Genomic DNA, 11,791 nt, shown 5'->3' on the forward strand with positions numbered 1-11,791 from the left:
TGTACATGTGTTCTTATGAATGAGATGGGCATGCACTTTGGTGACACTTCAGGTGTAGCTAATGACTTGTGCACTGAAGGCAACACCATGCAGGGATTAGGTGGGAACCAATGGACCTAAATTTGGGTCGCCTCAGCGGTGCCCTTGCCCTGTGATGTATCATGTACAAAGCAAAGTTCCCATTGGATCAATGGAGAGTCTGTAAGAACTTGTTAAAACATAGAACATAGGCATGAAGAGACACAGACGGGGAATCTGAGCACCCTCCAGACTTCCTACACTTACCATCAGTTTAAATTTGTTTTACCTCTCTTTTTCGAGATATCTGTTAAATCTATGCACGGTTAAGAACATTCACTTAAGTAAGTTTAATCGAACAGCAGCAGCCGGCATGGCTTTGTGCCTGGTGGTGCTTTTCACATACTTTGCCATGAGCGTGAGTGCGTGGACATACTAGCCAGTATAACCAGGCGCTTTAGAAACTCATCTATTATTAGTATTATTATTATAATTATTATTAATAATGCTAAAATCAATTGCCTTCCATTACAGCCAGGGACATTTCAATAGCATTGTAAAGGAAACCCACCTGAGGTAGAGTCTTGCCCACAATAACCAACCAAATAGCAACTTGCCTGTGAAAATGATATACTTCTGGAGCTGATCCAAAATGTAAATGACACTTTCATGAAGCAATGGCTGAAGGTGTTCAACCCAAGCACTTCCCTGTATATATGTATTTGCTGAATGACAACATCTTGTGCAGGGCAACATCTAAAATGACATTTAGGTCATTCCAAACAGTTTATTTTCCACTTCCTTAGAGCTCTGCCTACACATGCCACCTTAGCATATTTTCTGGACTTTAGACATTGTATATCTTCAAACAACAGAAACTTTCACTGGATATATTCAAAAGCTCATTCTGGAGCTGAGAGGCATCCTATATTATATGGTGCCCTTTCATGCATAACTCAAACATTCCAGAGAGAAGAAGGTGCAAAAAATAAATAGGGATTATTAAAGAAAGTCTTAAATATGTACCCACAAACATGTCTTTGGTCACTGTTGGGTGCAGATTTATAGGTTTCAGAAATTCACAAACGTTTTTAGGTCTACAGATCAATAGTTCTGGTGAAATAAATGTTCACCTCAGAAAATATGCATGTGTCTATACTCGACTGGCATATTAGCGGGGCAAGTGCCCTGCTTAACTGGTTATTCTTAGAAACCCCCCTTCCTGTACACACGTAAGCAATTTACGGTCCTGTGACATTTCAAATGTTTTCGAAGGTAATCACCTAAAACATTTGTAGTTTTGCACAAATTCACAGTCCATTTCAGCAGTGACCAGACACTGCCCACTACTGGAAGTAGATTTATTAAGACCAGGAGTCATTTTAATTCCACCGGAGTAATTGGAGCAATTTCTGTAGTTCTGTGTTACTCTTTGACGTGCTATTACTGAAAATAATGAGATTATTCCCCCTTACATCATTAAGAGCAATTTGGGGGAATAATTCTACTGCAAGAGCACATGTAGAAAGCATGAGCAACTGCTAGCATTGCTATTTATTTTCTGTTGCAGCTAGTGCTATTTTCCTAGTACGAAATGCATTCTCGTGTCCATTTTCGATGCAAGGGTGCATTTTGCACTAAGGAAATATCGGATGTACGTCATGACAACGCGGGCTTTTACACCCCGCTGCCATTACGACGCATCCATTACAACGCAAGTCGTTACAACGACTTGCGCTGTAGGCGCTGGGTTTTGGAATAGTATGATTTACTATTCCAACTCCAGCCTATGCAACAGTAGGGAAGGTGTTGGAATAGTAAATCTACTATTCCTTAGTATCTCGCGCCAACCAGCACAAGTTGTTGTAACAACATGCGTTGTGATGGCAGCGTCGTCGTAATGGCAGTGCGGTGTAAAGCCCGCGTTGCCATGGCTGTCTCCAGGAAACATCACTAAATGCTGAGCGTCACTTGGGGGAAAATCCTACCTTAAGTGCATATTTACCGAGCGTGAGCTGCTGCTTGTGCTCACTATTCCAAATCTGTTGCATTTAGCACTATTTCTTAGTACAAAATGCATCCCCACGTCAATTTGTGCGCTACAGAAATAGTGCTCAATTCAGAATTACTGTTCTCACATAATCACATGGAATTTTTAGGTAATTTTGCATGCTTACGCTATACAGAATGATGCGAGCTTCGCCCACCTGTGGATTTATTCACATCTCTTTCACTATATATGTGGAACTACATGGATCAACACTAGGCTCAGACATGTTAGAGTCGCCAATTTAAACATATAAAGAATCAAACTAGAGAGAAGATGAAAGTATTGAGCTTCCTCCTGAATGCGTCCTTGATGTCTTTGTTCCTCAAGGTGTATATCATAGGATTGAGCATGGGTGTTAACACAGAATACAGAATAGCAACGAGTGAGTCTACCTCAGAAACAACGGATGCAGCAGGACGAATGTACATGAAAATGATTGGCAAGTAAAACATATTTACCACAATTAAATGAGAAGCACAGGTAGAGAATGATTTTCTTCTACCCCCGGGTGAACTAATTTTCAGTATTGACAACATGATTTTAATGTAAGAAATTAGAATAAGAAAAAATGATGAGCTTATTATGAGGAAACTAATGGTGGAACCTATGGCAACGTTGAGGGATGTGTCGGCACAGGCCAGATGGAGCAGGGGTGGGTGGTCGCAGTAGTAATGATGAATCACATTTGGTCCACAGAAGGGCAGTCTTGAGGCTAAAACTGCTTGTATGAAGGGGGCGAGGAATCCTCCAATCCAGGAAAGAACAGCAAGCTCAATGCAAAGTTTTCTAGTCATGTATGTGCCATATTGGAGAGGTTGGCAAATGGCAAAATAGCGATCAAAAGACATCACAGTCAACAGGTAACATTCTGTAGCACACAGAGAAAGAAAAATGTACATTTGCAAGAAACAGCCACTAAAGGAAATGGAGTTGCTGTTCATTAAAAACTTGGCCAACATCTTTGGCACAGTCACTGTGGAGAAGCTCAGATCCAAGAAGGAGAGGTGACTGACGAAGAAGTACATGGGGGTTTGAAGTTTATGATCGAGGCTAGTGAGAAGAAATACAATCCCATTACCTGTTGCTGTTAGAAGGTAGATGGGGAGAAAAATCCCAAAGAGCAAACCATGAAAATTCTGCAGACTTGGAAACCCAAATAGGATGAACTCAGTTACTGAGACATTAGTCTGTTGGTAGACTTTCCTGACTTCCATTCATGTGTGAGTGGCATCTGAAACAGAAACGTGTAGTCACATATCACAGATTAGTTTTATGATATTAGGATGACAAAGATAAGTACGTGTTGAAGGGAGAAAGATATCCTGCATCTCCTCACTATTTCATCCTCAACAACAATGACTAGTAATGTGGTAAATCAAAATTGTGCTCTCAATATATGTTAGCTGCTAAGGGCCCGATTCACAAAAATAATCTGAGACAAAATCCTAACTTTACGACTTTTGGTATTCACAAAGGGCATTTAGTAATAGTAAACTTAGGATTTTGTCTCAGTTAAACTTAAGTTTGTCTTAGTTGAACTTAAGACCAAAACTTAAGTTTAACTGAGACAAAATCCTAACATTACTACTCCTAAATTCCCTTTGAGAATACCAAAAGTCATAAAGTTAGGATGTTGTCTTAGTTAAACCTAAGTTTGTCTTAAGTTTAACTTAAGACCAAAACTTACATTTAACTGAGACAAAATATTGGGGAAGTGGCTTAGCCAGCCATGATGGCGGAGGCGTTCTGCTGAGGCTCCGCGCGAGGGCCTGATAAGCGTCATCCATTCACCACAACAGGGGCTTGCAAATCAACCAGAGTACTCCCGCAAGGTCCCTGAACACCGGAGGCACCGGCTAAAACCGCTGTGGGGCAGAGGACAGGCTTGGACAGGCACTCTAGGTGCCTGATCCGAACATGGCCCCAGTCTGAAAGCAGCCATACGCAGTATCGTGCCTCAACGCAGGGCCGGCTCGAGGGTGGTGCTGTAACTGGTTCCACCGCACAGCGTGCTGGTGCTTGTTTGGTGTTTGCTAGTTTATATTGTGCTTTAAAGCACCTGCTGCTGCGTTCCTGGCATCTAGCAATCTTCAGGCAGCAATTAAAATGTCAAGAAAACTCCGGTGATTAATGTTCTCCCAGGCGAGATCGGAGTTTTGTCTAATAGAAGTTTTGACTGGAGGAAGTTTTGATTCTTGGTTAGGTAGTGCGGAGGGTTAATTTGCCTGCTGCACAGAACATGTACCAAGCAGATCACAAAGTGAATCTAATGTAAACAGGTCAGTAGGTTACTGCGTTTGTCAGACGCTTCCTCTTGTTAGTTGCAGTTTACAGTGAGCTATTAACTGTCATCAAAGAGCTGCCTGCAGACTTCAAGGTATAGATTAGCGCGTATGAGTTTTTATCCCTGACTTTCATTATTCTAATGTTGCGAAAAGGGTTCACTCGGGTACAAATCAGTTCTTGTTATTAAAGAGAGCCCCAATCCATTGTGTTACATTTTAAATTCATTGTTTGTGTTTCTCCAGAAGTATTTTTCAACTATACTGCCTACCAATATGGATGACATTTGAATTCACCCCTTGTTGTCCTTTGTCTTGTGTAACATGTCATATCCACTGATTTACACACCTATGATTGATAAACTCTGTGTAATGTGTGCATTATGTACAGTGCTCTGGCACCCTTCCCTTTTATGAGTGACGCTATGAAATGTATTAAATGCTTCTGAGAGAGGGTGGTTATGGAGACTGTTAAAGGGTGGTAGGGAGGGAATCTGTGGTGGAGCGGGTCATGGGGGGGGCGCCAAAAAACATTGTCACACTGGGCGCCACAAGTGCTAAAGCCGGCTCTGCCTCAGAGAGCCGATAGCCCAGGAAGATACACTTAGAGAAGGCAGCACAGTCCGGAGAAAAGTACGCACACAAGACCGGGACAATTAAGAAGCAGAGGCTTGGCTGCTGCTGACTGACGCTGAGAACCCAACTTGGGGCCCTGAAGGAGAAACACTGATGTTGCAGGGGGGCCCCGGTGGATTGTGAATCCATGAACCAGAGCCTCTAACTGTGCCAAGGGTGAACCCACTGTGGGAAGAGGGCAGGCGTGGGCAGGCACTTTCGAGCGGCTGCGAGGTTGTTCGCCTGAACCCAACATGGCGCCTGCCTGGTAACCGCTGCAAAGAGCATCGTGACACTGAGAGCCGAGGGCCCTTGAAAACAGATCTATCGAAGGCAACACAGACCGGAGAAAAGCACGAACACAAGGCCGGCAATTCAGACACAGAGGTTTGGCTGCTACAGATTCCGACGCGTGGAATCCAATGTGGGGCCCCAAGGGGGAGGCGCGGATGTCGCGGGGCCACTAGCGGATCCTGACTCCATGAACTAGAGCCTCTGACTCATGGGTGTACCCACTGGGGGGTGGAACACAGGCACGCACAGGCACTATCGGGCGGCCGCAAGGTCGGGCCCCTAATTCCAACATGGCACTTGCCTGGTGGCTGCTGCACGCAGCATTGTATTTCTCAGAGCCAAAAGCCCAGGAGGGCGCATTTATTGAAAGCAGCGCAGCCCAAAAAACACACATGCAAGACCGGCAGCTCAGAAACAAAGGTTTGGCTGCCAATTCTGACACTGTGAATCCAACGTGAGGCCCGGGGGAAAGGCGCGGGGGTGGCATCGCACAGCGGATCATAACTCCACGAGCTTGATCCTCCGACTGTGCCATAGGTGGGCAGGGTTAATCGCGAGAGGTACTCAAAGAAGCTGTGGAAAGACATCTCTCGGCTGTGCCAAGAGGCCTGGAGCCCCTAAGCAGGCTCAGATCGAAACCAGAAGTGCAGGCCTAGAAAGAGGCCACAAGAGGGATGCCGCCATGGGCAACAACAGCGAAGTGGTGAGTCTGCATCTCTTACCCCCTCTGCCCACCTCCCAAGCAAATCCAGCACCCCCCATACCTCGATTACTGAACACTTGCCATCCCACGGGCAGTAAACATTGGGGGACCCGGGGGGGCCCTGTCGGACAGGTGGACGCTGGGATAGTGGAGGGGGTCGACAGGACCAACAATCCTGCACATCAGGCGACACCAAACTGCCCCAAAAGATGAGACCACCACCGCCAATACAGCGGATACCAACCCTAAAAAGCAGGGCACCTGGGGGCCCCGCATGCTTGCCGCCGCCAGGGTAGGTTCGGCACCTCGTGGGAGTGAGCCCTCAGAGCCACAAGCCACAGTATAAACTTTAGCAGCAGAGAGAAGCCAACCGAGAGGTGCAGGCGGAGGAAAACAACAGGCCGAAAGAGACAATGACACCAGTATAACTGGGGGCAGGCCAACAAACAGGGAAGTACAGGCCCTCGCCCAAATAACCACAAAACAGAAACAACTCAGCCGAGCCAGACCTTGGAAGGACAGCGCAAAGCAGCAGAGACACATCCAGACCAAGCATCGCTCCCCCTTCCCCCCTTCTCCAGTGCCCCAGGAACTGTAGCACCCACGCACGGAGGGAAACATTACACCATGACTAGAAAGCCTCGCCTGCTCAAACCACATCATCCATGGAGCTTACGGAGGGTACCTGGCGACCCGCCAATACCTGTGCCAGTCATATAGCAGAAAACCACGGGCACCTTGAACCCAGAGACCTCACAAGACAGCAGCAACAGTGCCATAAACAAGCACCCATGGGATGCCAAAAATTACTGGGGGACCCCAGACTCTTAACGTGGTGCGATCCGAATCACCAAGACAAGAAGTCCAAATCACAGACCCTGTCACCAACGCCGCTATGTCAGACAAACTCAACAAAGTCCTAGCGTCCATAGAACACTCCTGTGTCACCATGGAGGAGCGGTTTAGTACCCTGGCCACTGACATTGACCTGCTACACGATGACCACCAGAAGCTGGCAGACAAAGTGGCGGATAGAAAAAAGACCACGGCGGTCCTTCAACTCCAAGCTAAAGCACAACAGGACTCCTTGAAATAGATACAATAAGACAAGACAGACGACCTAGAAGGGCAATCCAGGCTCAGTATCCTGTGCATACTGAAACTTCCGGAGTGAGTGGAAGGGAAAGAACCGATCGGGTATGTAGAGACCTGGTTCCAATCCTTCACGCCGCATGGAGAACTGAATGCCTTCTTCTCAATCAGGAGAGCACACCCAGTCCCGTGAGACGCCCAGTCCCTGGGTTGCTCCCTCGTCCCATGCTAGTTAAACTTCTCCACTTCCGGGACAGAGAAACAATACTCAGGGCTTCCAGGCAGAACAGCCCCATCACGGTAGAAGGCAGACAGGTTATGCTCTTCCCAGACTACTCCAGGGCAGTGCAACAGAATATATCATAATTTCTGGAAGTAAAGCGGCTGCTGAGGGAGAACAATGTGCAATACTCTCTTATATCCTCAGGGCGGCTCAAAATCATTCATAACAAGATATCAAACTTCTTTACAGACCCGCAAGAAGCCCTGGACTGGCTAGAATTGCACCTGCAAGTCAATCAAGGCCTGCAAAACGACCGTCCAAGAAAGCCAGATGTCTCCAAATCCCTGCGGCGCAAGTCGAAGGGCACCTGGAACAGAACAGGAAAACTTGTGCAAAACAAGACATTGACAACCCCGAACCTGGAACAGATTATAGCAGAGAGGCGGAAAGCTATCCAGCCGGCGGGGAGGTAGGGGCGCACCTCTCAGCATCGTACAATGAAGACAGCCCACATATTTTCAAGCCGGAAGAAGAACCCAACAGATCCTGCAGCTCAGACGTGGACTCAGAGACATTACCTACAGTTACCCCGCAAATGGCAAACACAGTCATATAGGGATGCTGTGCAACGACCCACACTATGCACCTCCACCGTAACAACACTCCGCCCCATCACCACAAATACGCAGGACGTGACATGTGCAACCATGCCATAAGACCACTTGCACCCAACAGCCCCTGCTAACTACACATGCAAACCCACTGGGCCCACAATTCCCCCATCTTGCGTAGGAGTCTCAGAGATGTGCGTGTAACAGACGTTCAAAGAACCCCTCTCACGAAACACTAGAGGGTACACGTTAGTACCAGTTGTGGTTTAATCCCGTGTTACATTCCAACCCCACACCCATTCCTACACGGAGGGGTAGCTTACAGACCGGCACACTCAAGCCTCACACAAGGTGCAGTCCCTCCCTCCCAAGGGGCGCCGGTTGGGTTTCCCGTGATCCTACCTCCCTCCCCATCGTGCACTCTGCAAGCCCCTATGCCCCACAAACAGATATTAAGTTTCTGACTCTAAACACCCAGGGCATCCACACAGCCTGGAAGTGATACGCTCTCAATGCTTATATCAAGCGCCAACAAGCGTAAATCGTACTCCTGCAGGAGACACACCTCACTAAAGGGAAAGTCGGAAAACTTCAATAGAGATGGCAAGGCATTATCTGTGCAGCTACATACTCAGCTTACACGCGAGGAACGCAAATTTGGCTTGACCGTTAGGAGGGTAGACACTGAAGGGAGATACGCCCTATTAGAAGGGCTGTTAGACAGCCAACCAGTGTTAATAGGCAGTATCTATGCACCCAACACAGAGCAAGCAGCGTTCTAGGAGACCCTCTCAAATAACTTAGCCCTATTCACCACCTCACCCTGGATTTTAGGGGGAGATTACAATTGCACACTAGATCTCAACTTGGACAGATCTCATCCTCCCATCCCAACCTCACATGCCCACGCGCGGGCAGCTCACTTCCGTGCATGGTCAAACCACTGGGCACTAACTGATGCTTGGCGTCACACACACCTGACAACTAAACTCTATTAATTTCATTCCAACCCCCATGATCTATACAGCTGTCAAACAACATATGACAGAGGATCTTGAGAAGCTCCAGTATTTTACATTGTTAATAATTACTTTTACTTTGGACTTGATCAAATCTGAATTTTATTAATAGCTTCTCCAAATTTGGGATCATGATAAAGTTTCTCAAAGTATGTAAACATAAAGGTTAACAAGCATTGGAAATGCAATCGGTCTCGCATTGATTTGAGTTAGAGCTATTGGCATTGTAAATGGCAATGTATTTTAGCTATGTGTTATGGAGTGTATGAATGTGACGTGTGGTGGAATTATGTGGGTTGGATTGGATTAAGTATCTGTGTAATTGTGAGGCGTAGAATTGTGTGGTGTGGATTTGTATATTGTAACTATGTGACATGGTGTGCTGTTGAATTATATGGATAGTAATTATGTGGTACTGAGTCTACTGAAATTAAGTGGAATGGGAATGTGTGTTATGGAGTGTAATTATTTGGAATGGTATTTTCTGTTGTGGAGTGGTATGCAGTGGAATGTAATTATGTGGTGTGCTGTAGAATTTTGTGGCTACATGTGAAATTAAGTGGTATGGATTAGATGCATGTGGTGTGTTGTGTAATTGCATTGTTGAGTTGTATTATATATTTGGTGGGGAATTATGTGCTGTGCAATGGATTTGTATGCAGTTGAATAGTGCAGTATGGAACAGTGTTGTATTGTGTGAAATTATGTTGAGTAGAATTATGCAGCATGTTGTGGAATATATTTATGTGTATTATTAGGTGGTGTAGAGTAGATTTATGTGGAGTGAATTTATGAGGTATTGAGTAACCTGTAATTTGGTGTGGTTGCATTATGTGGTGTTGAGTGGTATTATAGGGATTATAATTCTGTTGTGCGGTGTGGAATTGTGTGGTTCTGAACTGTGTGTTGTGGAATTGCGTGGTGTTGTGTTGAATTACGTGCACCATATGTCGCAGAGCAAGTTTCCATCATAAATAAAACTGATAGCACGTAGGCAGCAGAGGCACTAGACTACCTCACAAGCATGAGAGATATAGCATTAGCACTTTACAACCCCCTCCTTCGAGTAACAGGAGCAGAGTAAGCATCTGTGAAGGCTTCCCAAGCACAATATGTACACCACATGATGCATAACAAGCTTCCACTATCAATGAAACTGATAGCATGTAGACAGCAGAGACGCAGGCCTTCCTCAAGAGCAGTAGAGATACAGCACTGTCAATTTACACCCCCCTCCTACAAAAAACAAGAGCAGGGTAACCAAGAGTGCAAGCTTCCTACACACAACATGTGCACCACATGTCACAGAGCAAGCTTGCACCATAATAGTACATAGACAGTAGAGACGCAGACCTGCCTCAAGAGTAGAAGATATACAACACTGTTACTTTACACCCACCTCCTACAAAGAACAGGAGCAGAGTAACCAGCAGTGTGAGCTCCCCATACATTTAATGTACACCACATGATGCAGAGCAAGCTTCCACCATAAGTAAAACTGAGCAGTAGAGATACAGCACTGTCAATTTACACACCCCTCCTATAAAGAACAGGAACAGAGTAACCAAGAGTGCAAGGTTCCCATACGCAACATGTGCACCACGTGTCGCAAAGCAAGCTTCCACCATAGATAAAACTGACAGCGCATAGACAGTAGAGATGCAGGCGTGCCTCAAGAGCAGTAGAGATAAAGCACTGGGACTTTACACCCACCTCCTACAAAGAACAGTAGCAGGGTAACCATCTTTGGCAAGCTAATGGGTGCATTGACCAAAAACACATAAAACACGCAAAGAAAATAAAATAGTGACAATTACACTATTAATTCAGAAATAACACAATCTCCACTAAGCTTGTTAAAATAATTATACTGCCATATGAATAGTTATCCCAAAACAAGGCAGTGTTAATTAATGTATCAGCCATCCCTATAACATTTTTAAATGCTCCAGGCGCTCCAAACGGAAAGCAGCCTCAGTGGGTGAAAACGTTTGAGAAGCATTCAGTGGCCATTGATGGTACATTTCACAGGGAGGCCAGACCACAGGCCTTACTGTACAAGTGCTGTGGAGCTGGAAGAACGAGGCTATTTGAACATATTTCTAATAAAGAAGGGAGAGGATTAACACGTATGAGTTAAACAGCAAAAACACTTGGTAATGCATTTTGATGAACCCATGATTTTTATCAGGGTCAGGGAGTAATCAAGGGAGAATGGATCACTTGTCCTATTTTTGCCAGGTTCTATAGGTTTTCTAGTCTGAAAAACCCTCATACATGTAATGCTCCTGGTAGCGGTATATGTTGATTATTAGCTTGGTCTATTACGTGGTCTATTACGTGAGCAGCATCATCATTGGGTCTTATCTGTGCTGTGAGACCAACTAGTTATTCGCAGTAGTGATCAGGAATAGTGAGAGTGAGGGTGGGGTGAACTTAAAATTGCCTCCAGTACCCTGGTTCGGATTTATTCTGTCAGGGGTGGGGCAAGGTTGAAAAGAAGGCGTGGTGCTTAAATAGAAGGGCTACTGTTCTATTGCACCTGTGTTAAAAGGTGAGTGGTCAGGCGGTCGATATGTTTACGCCCCATGGGTGCCCAATCAGGTAGGAGGGCTTTCTTCAGGACCGGGTATGCAAATCACTATTGTGTGACCTGCGCAGGTAAACCATTGCACTTACCCCTCTTCTTAGAGCATCAGGTTATGCGCTGTTTTGTAAGGTTCAGTTGTACCTATAACTTTTATCAGGGTCAGATAGAAAACAGCCCCAGGCCCCAAAATAAAAGTGTCCTGCATCAGAGAATTAGCTAGCTAAAAAAGTGGCCCAGGTTTACAAACTGGTGTTGTTTTGAACATTTAAAGACACACTGTAAGTGTTTTGCAAG

General features: G+C 45.6%; 1 protein-coding gene across 1 annotated transcript; it reads right to left on the minus strand.

Annotated features, from left to right (window-relative positions):
* Positions 1 to 2,325: 2,325 nt before the first annotated feature.
* On the minus strand, positions 2,326 to 3,282 carry LOC144773945 (olfactory receptor 6N1-like). The gene has a single exon (XM_078659000.1). The coding sequence runs from the start codon at positions 3,280 to 3,282 to the stop codon at positions 2,326 to 2,328; it is 957 nt and encodes a 318-aa protein (XP_078515126.1).
* Between the last annotated feature and the right edge of the window lie 8,509 nt (positions 3,283 to 11,791).

Source organism: Lissotriton helveticus, chromosome 8, assembly GCF_964261635.1.
Source record: "Lissotriton helveticus chromosome 8, aLisHel1.1, whole genome shotgun sequence".
Classification (NCBI taxonomy): domain Eukaryota; kingdom Metazoa; phylum Chordata; class Amphibia; order Caudata; family Salamandridae; genus Lissotriton; species Lissotriton helveticus.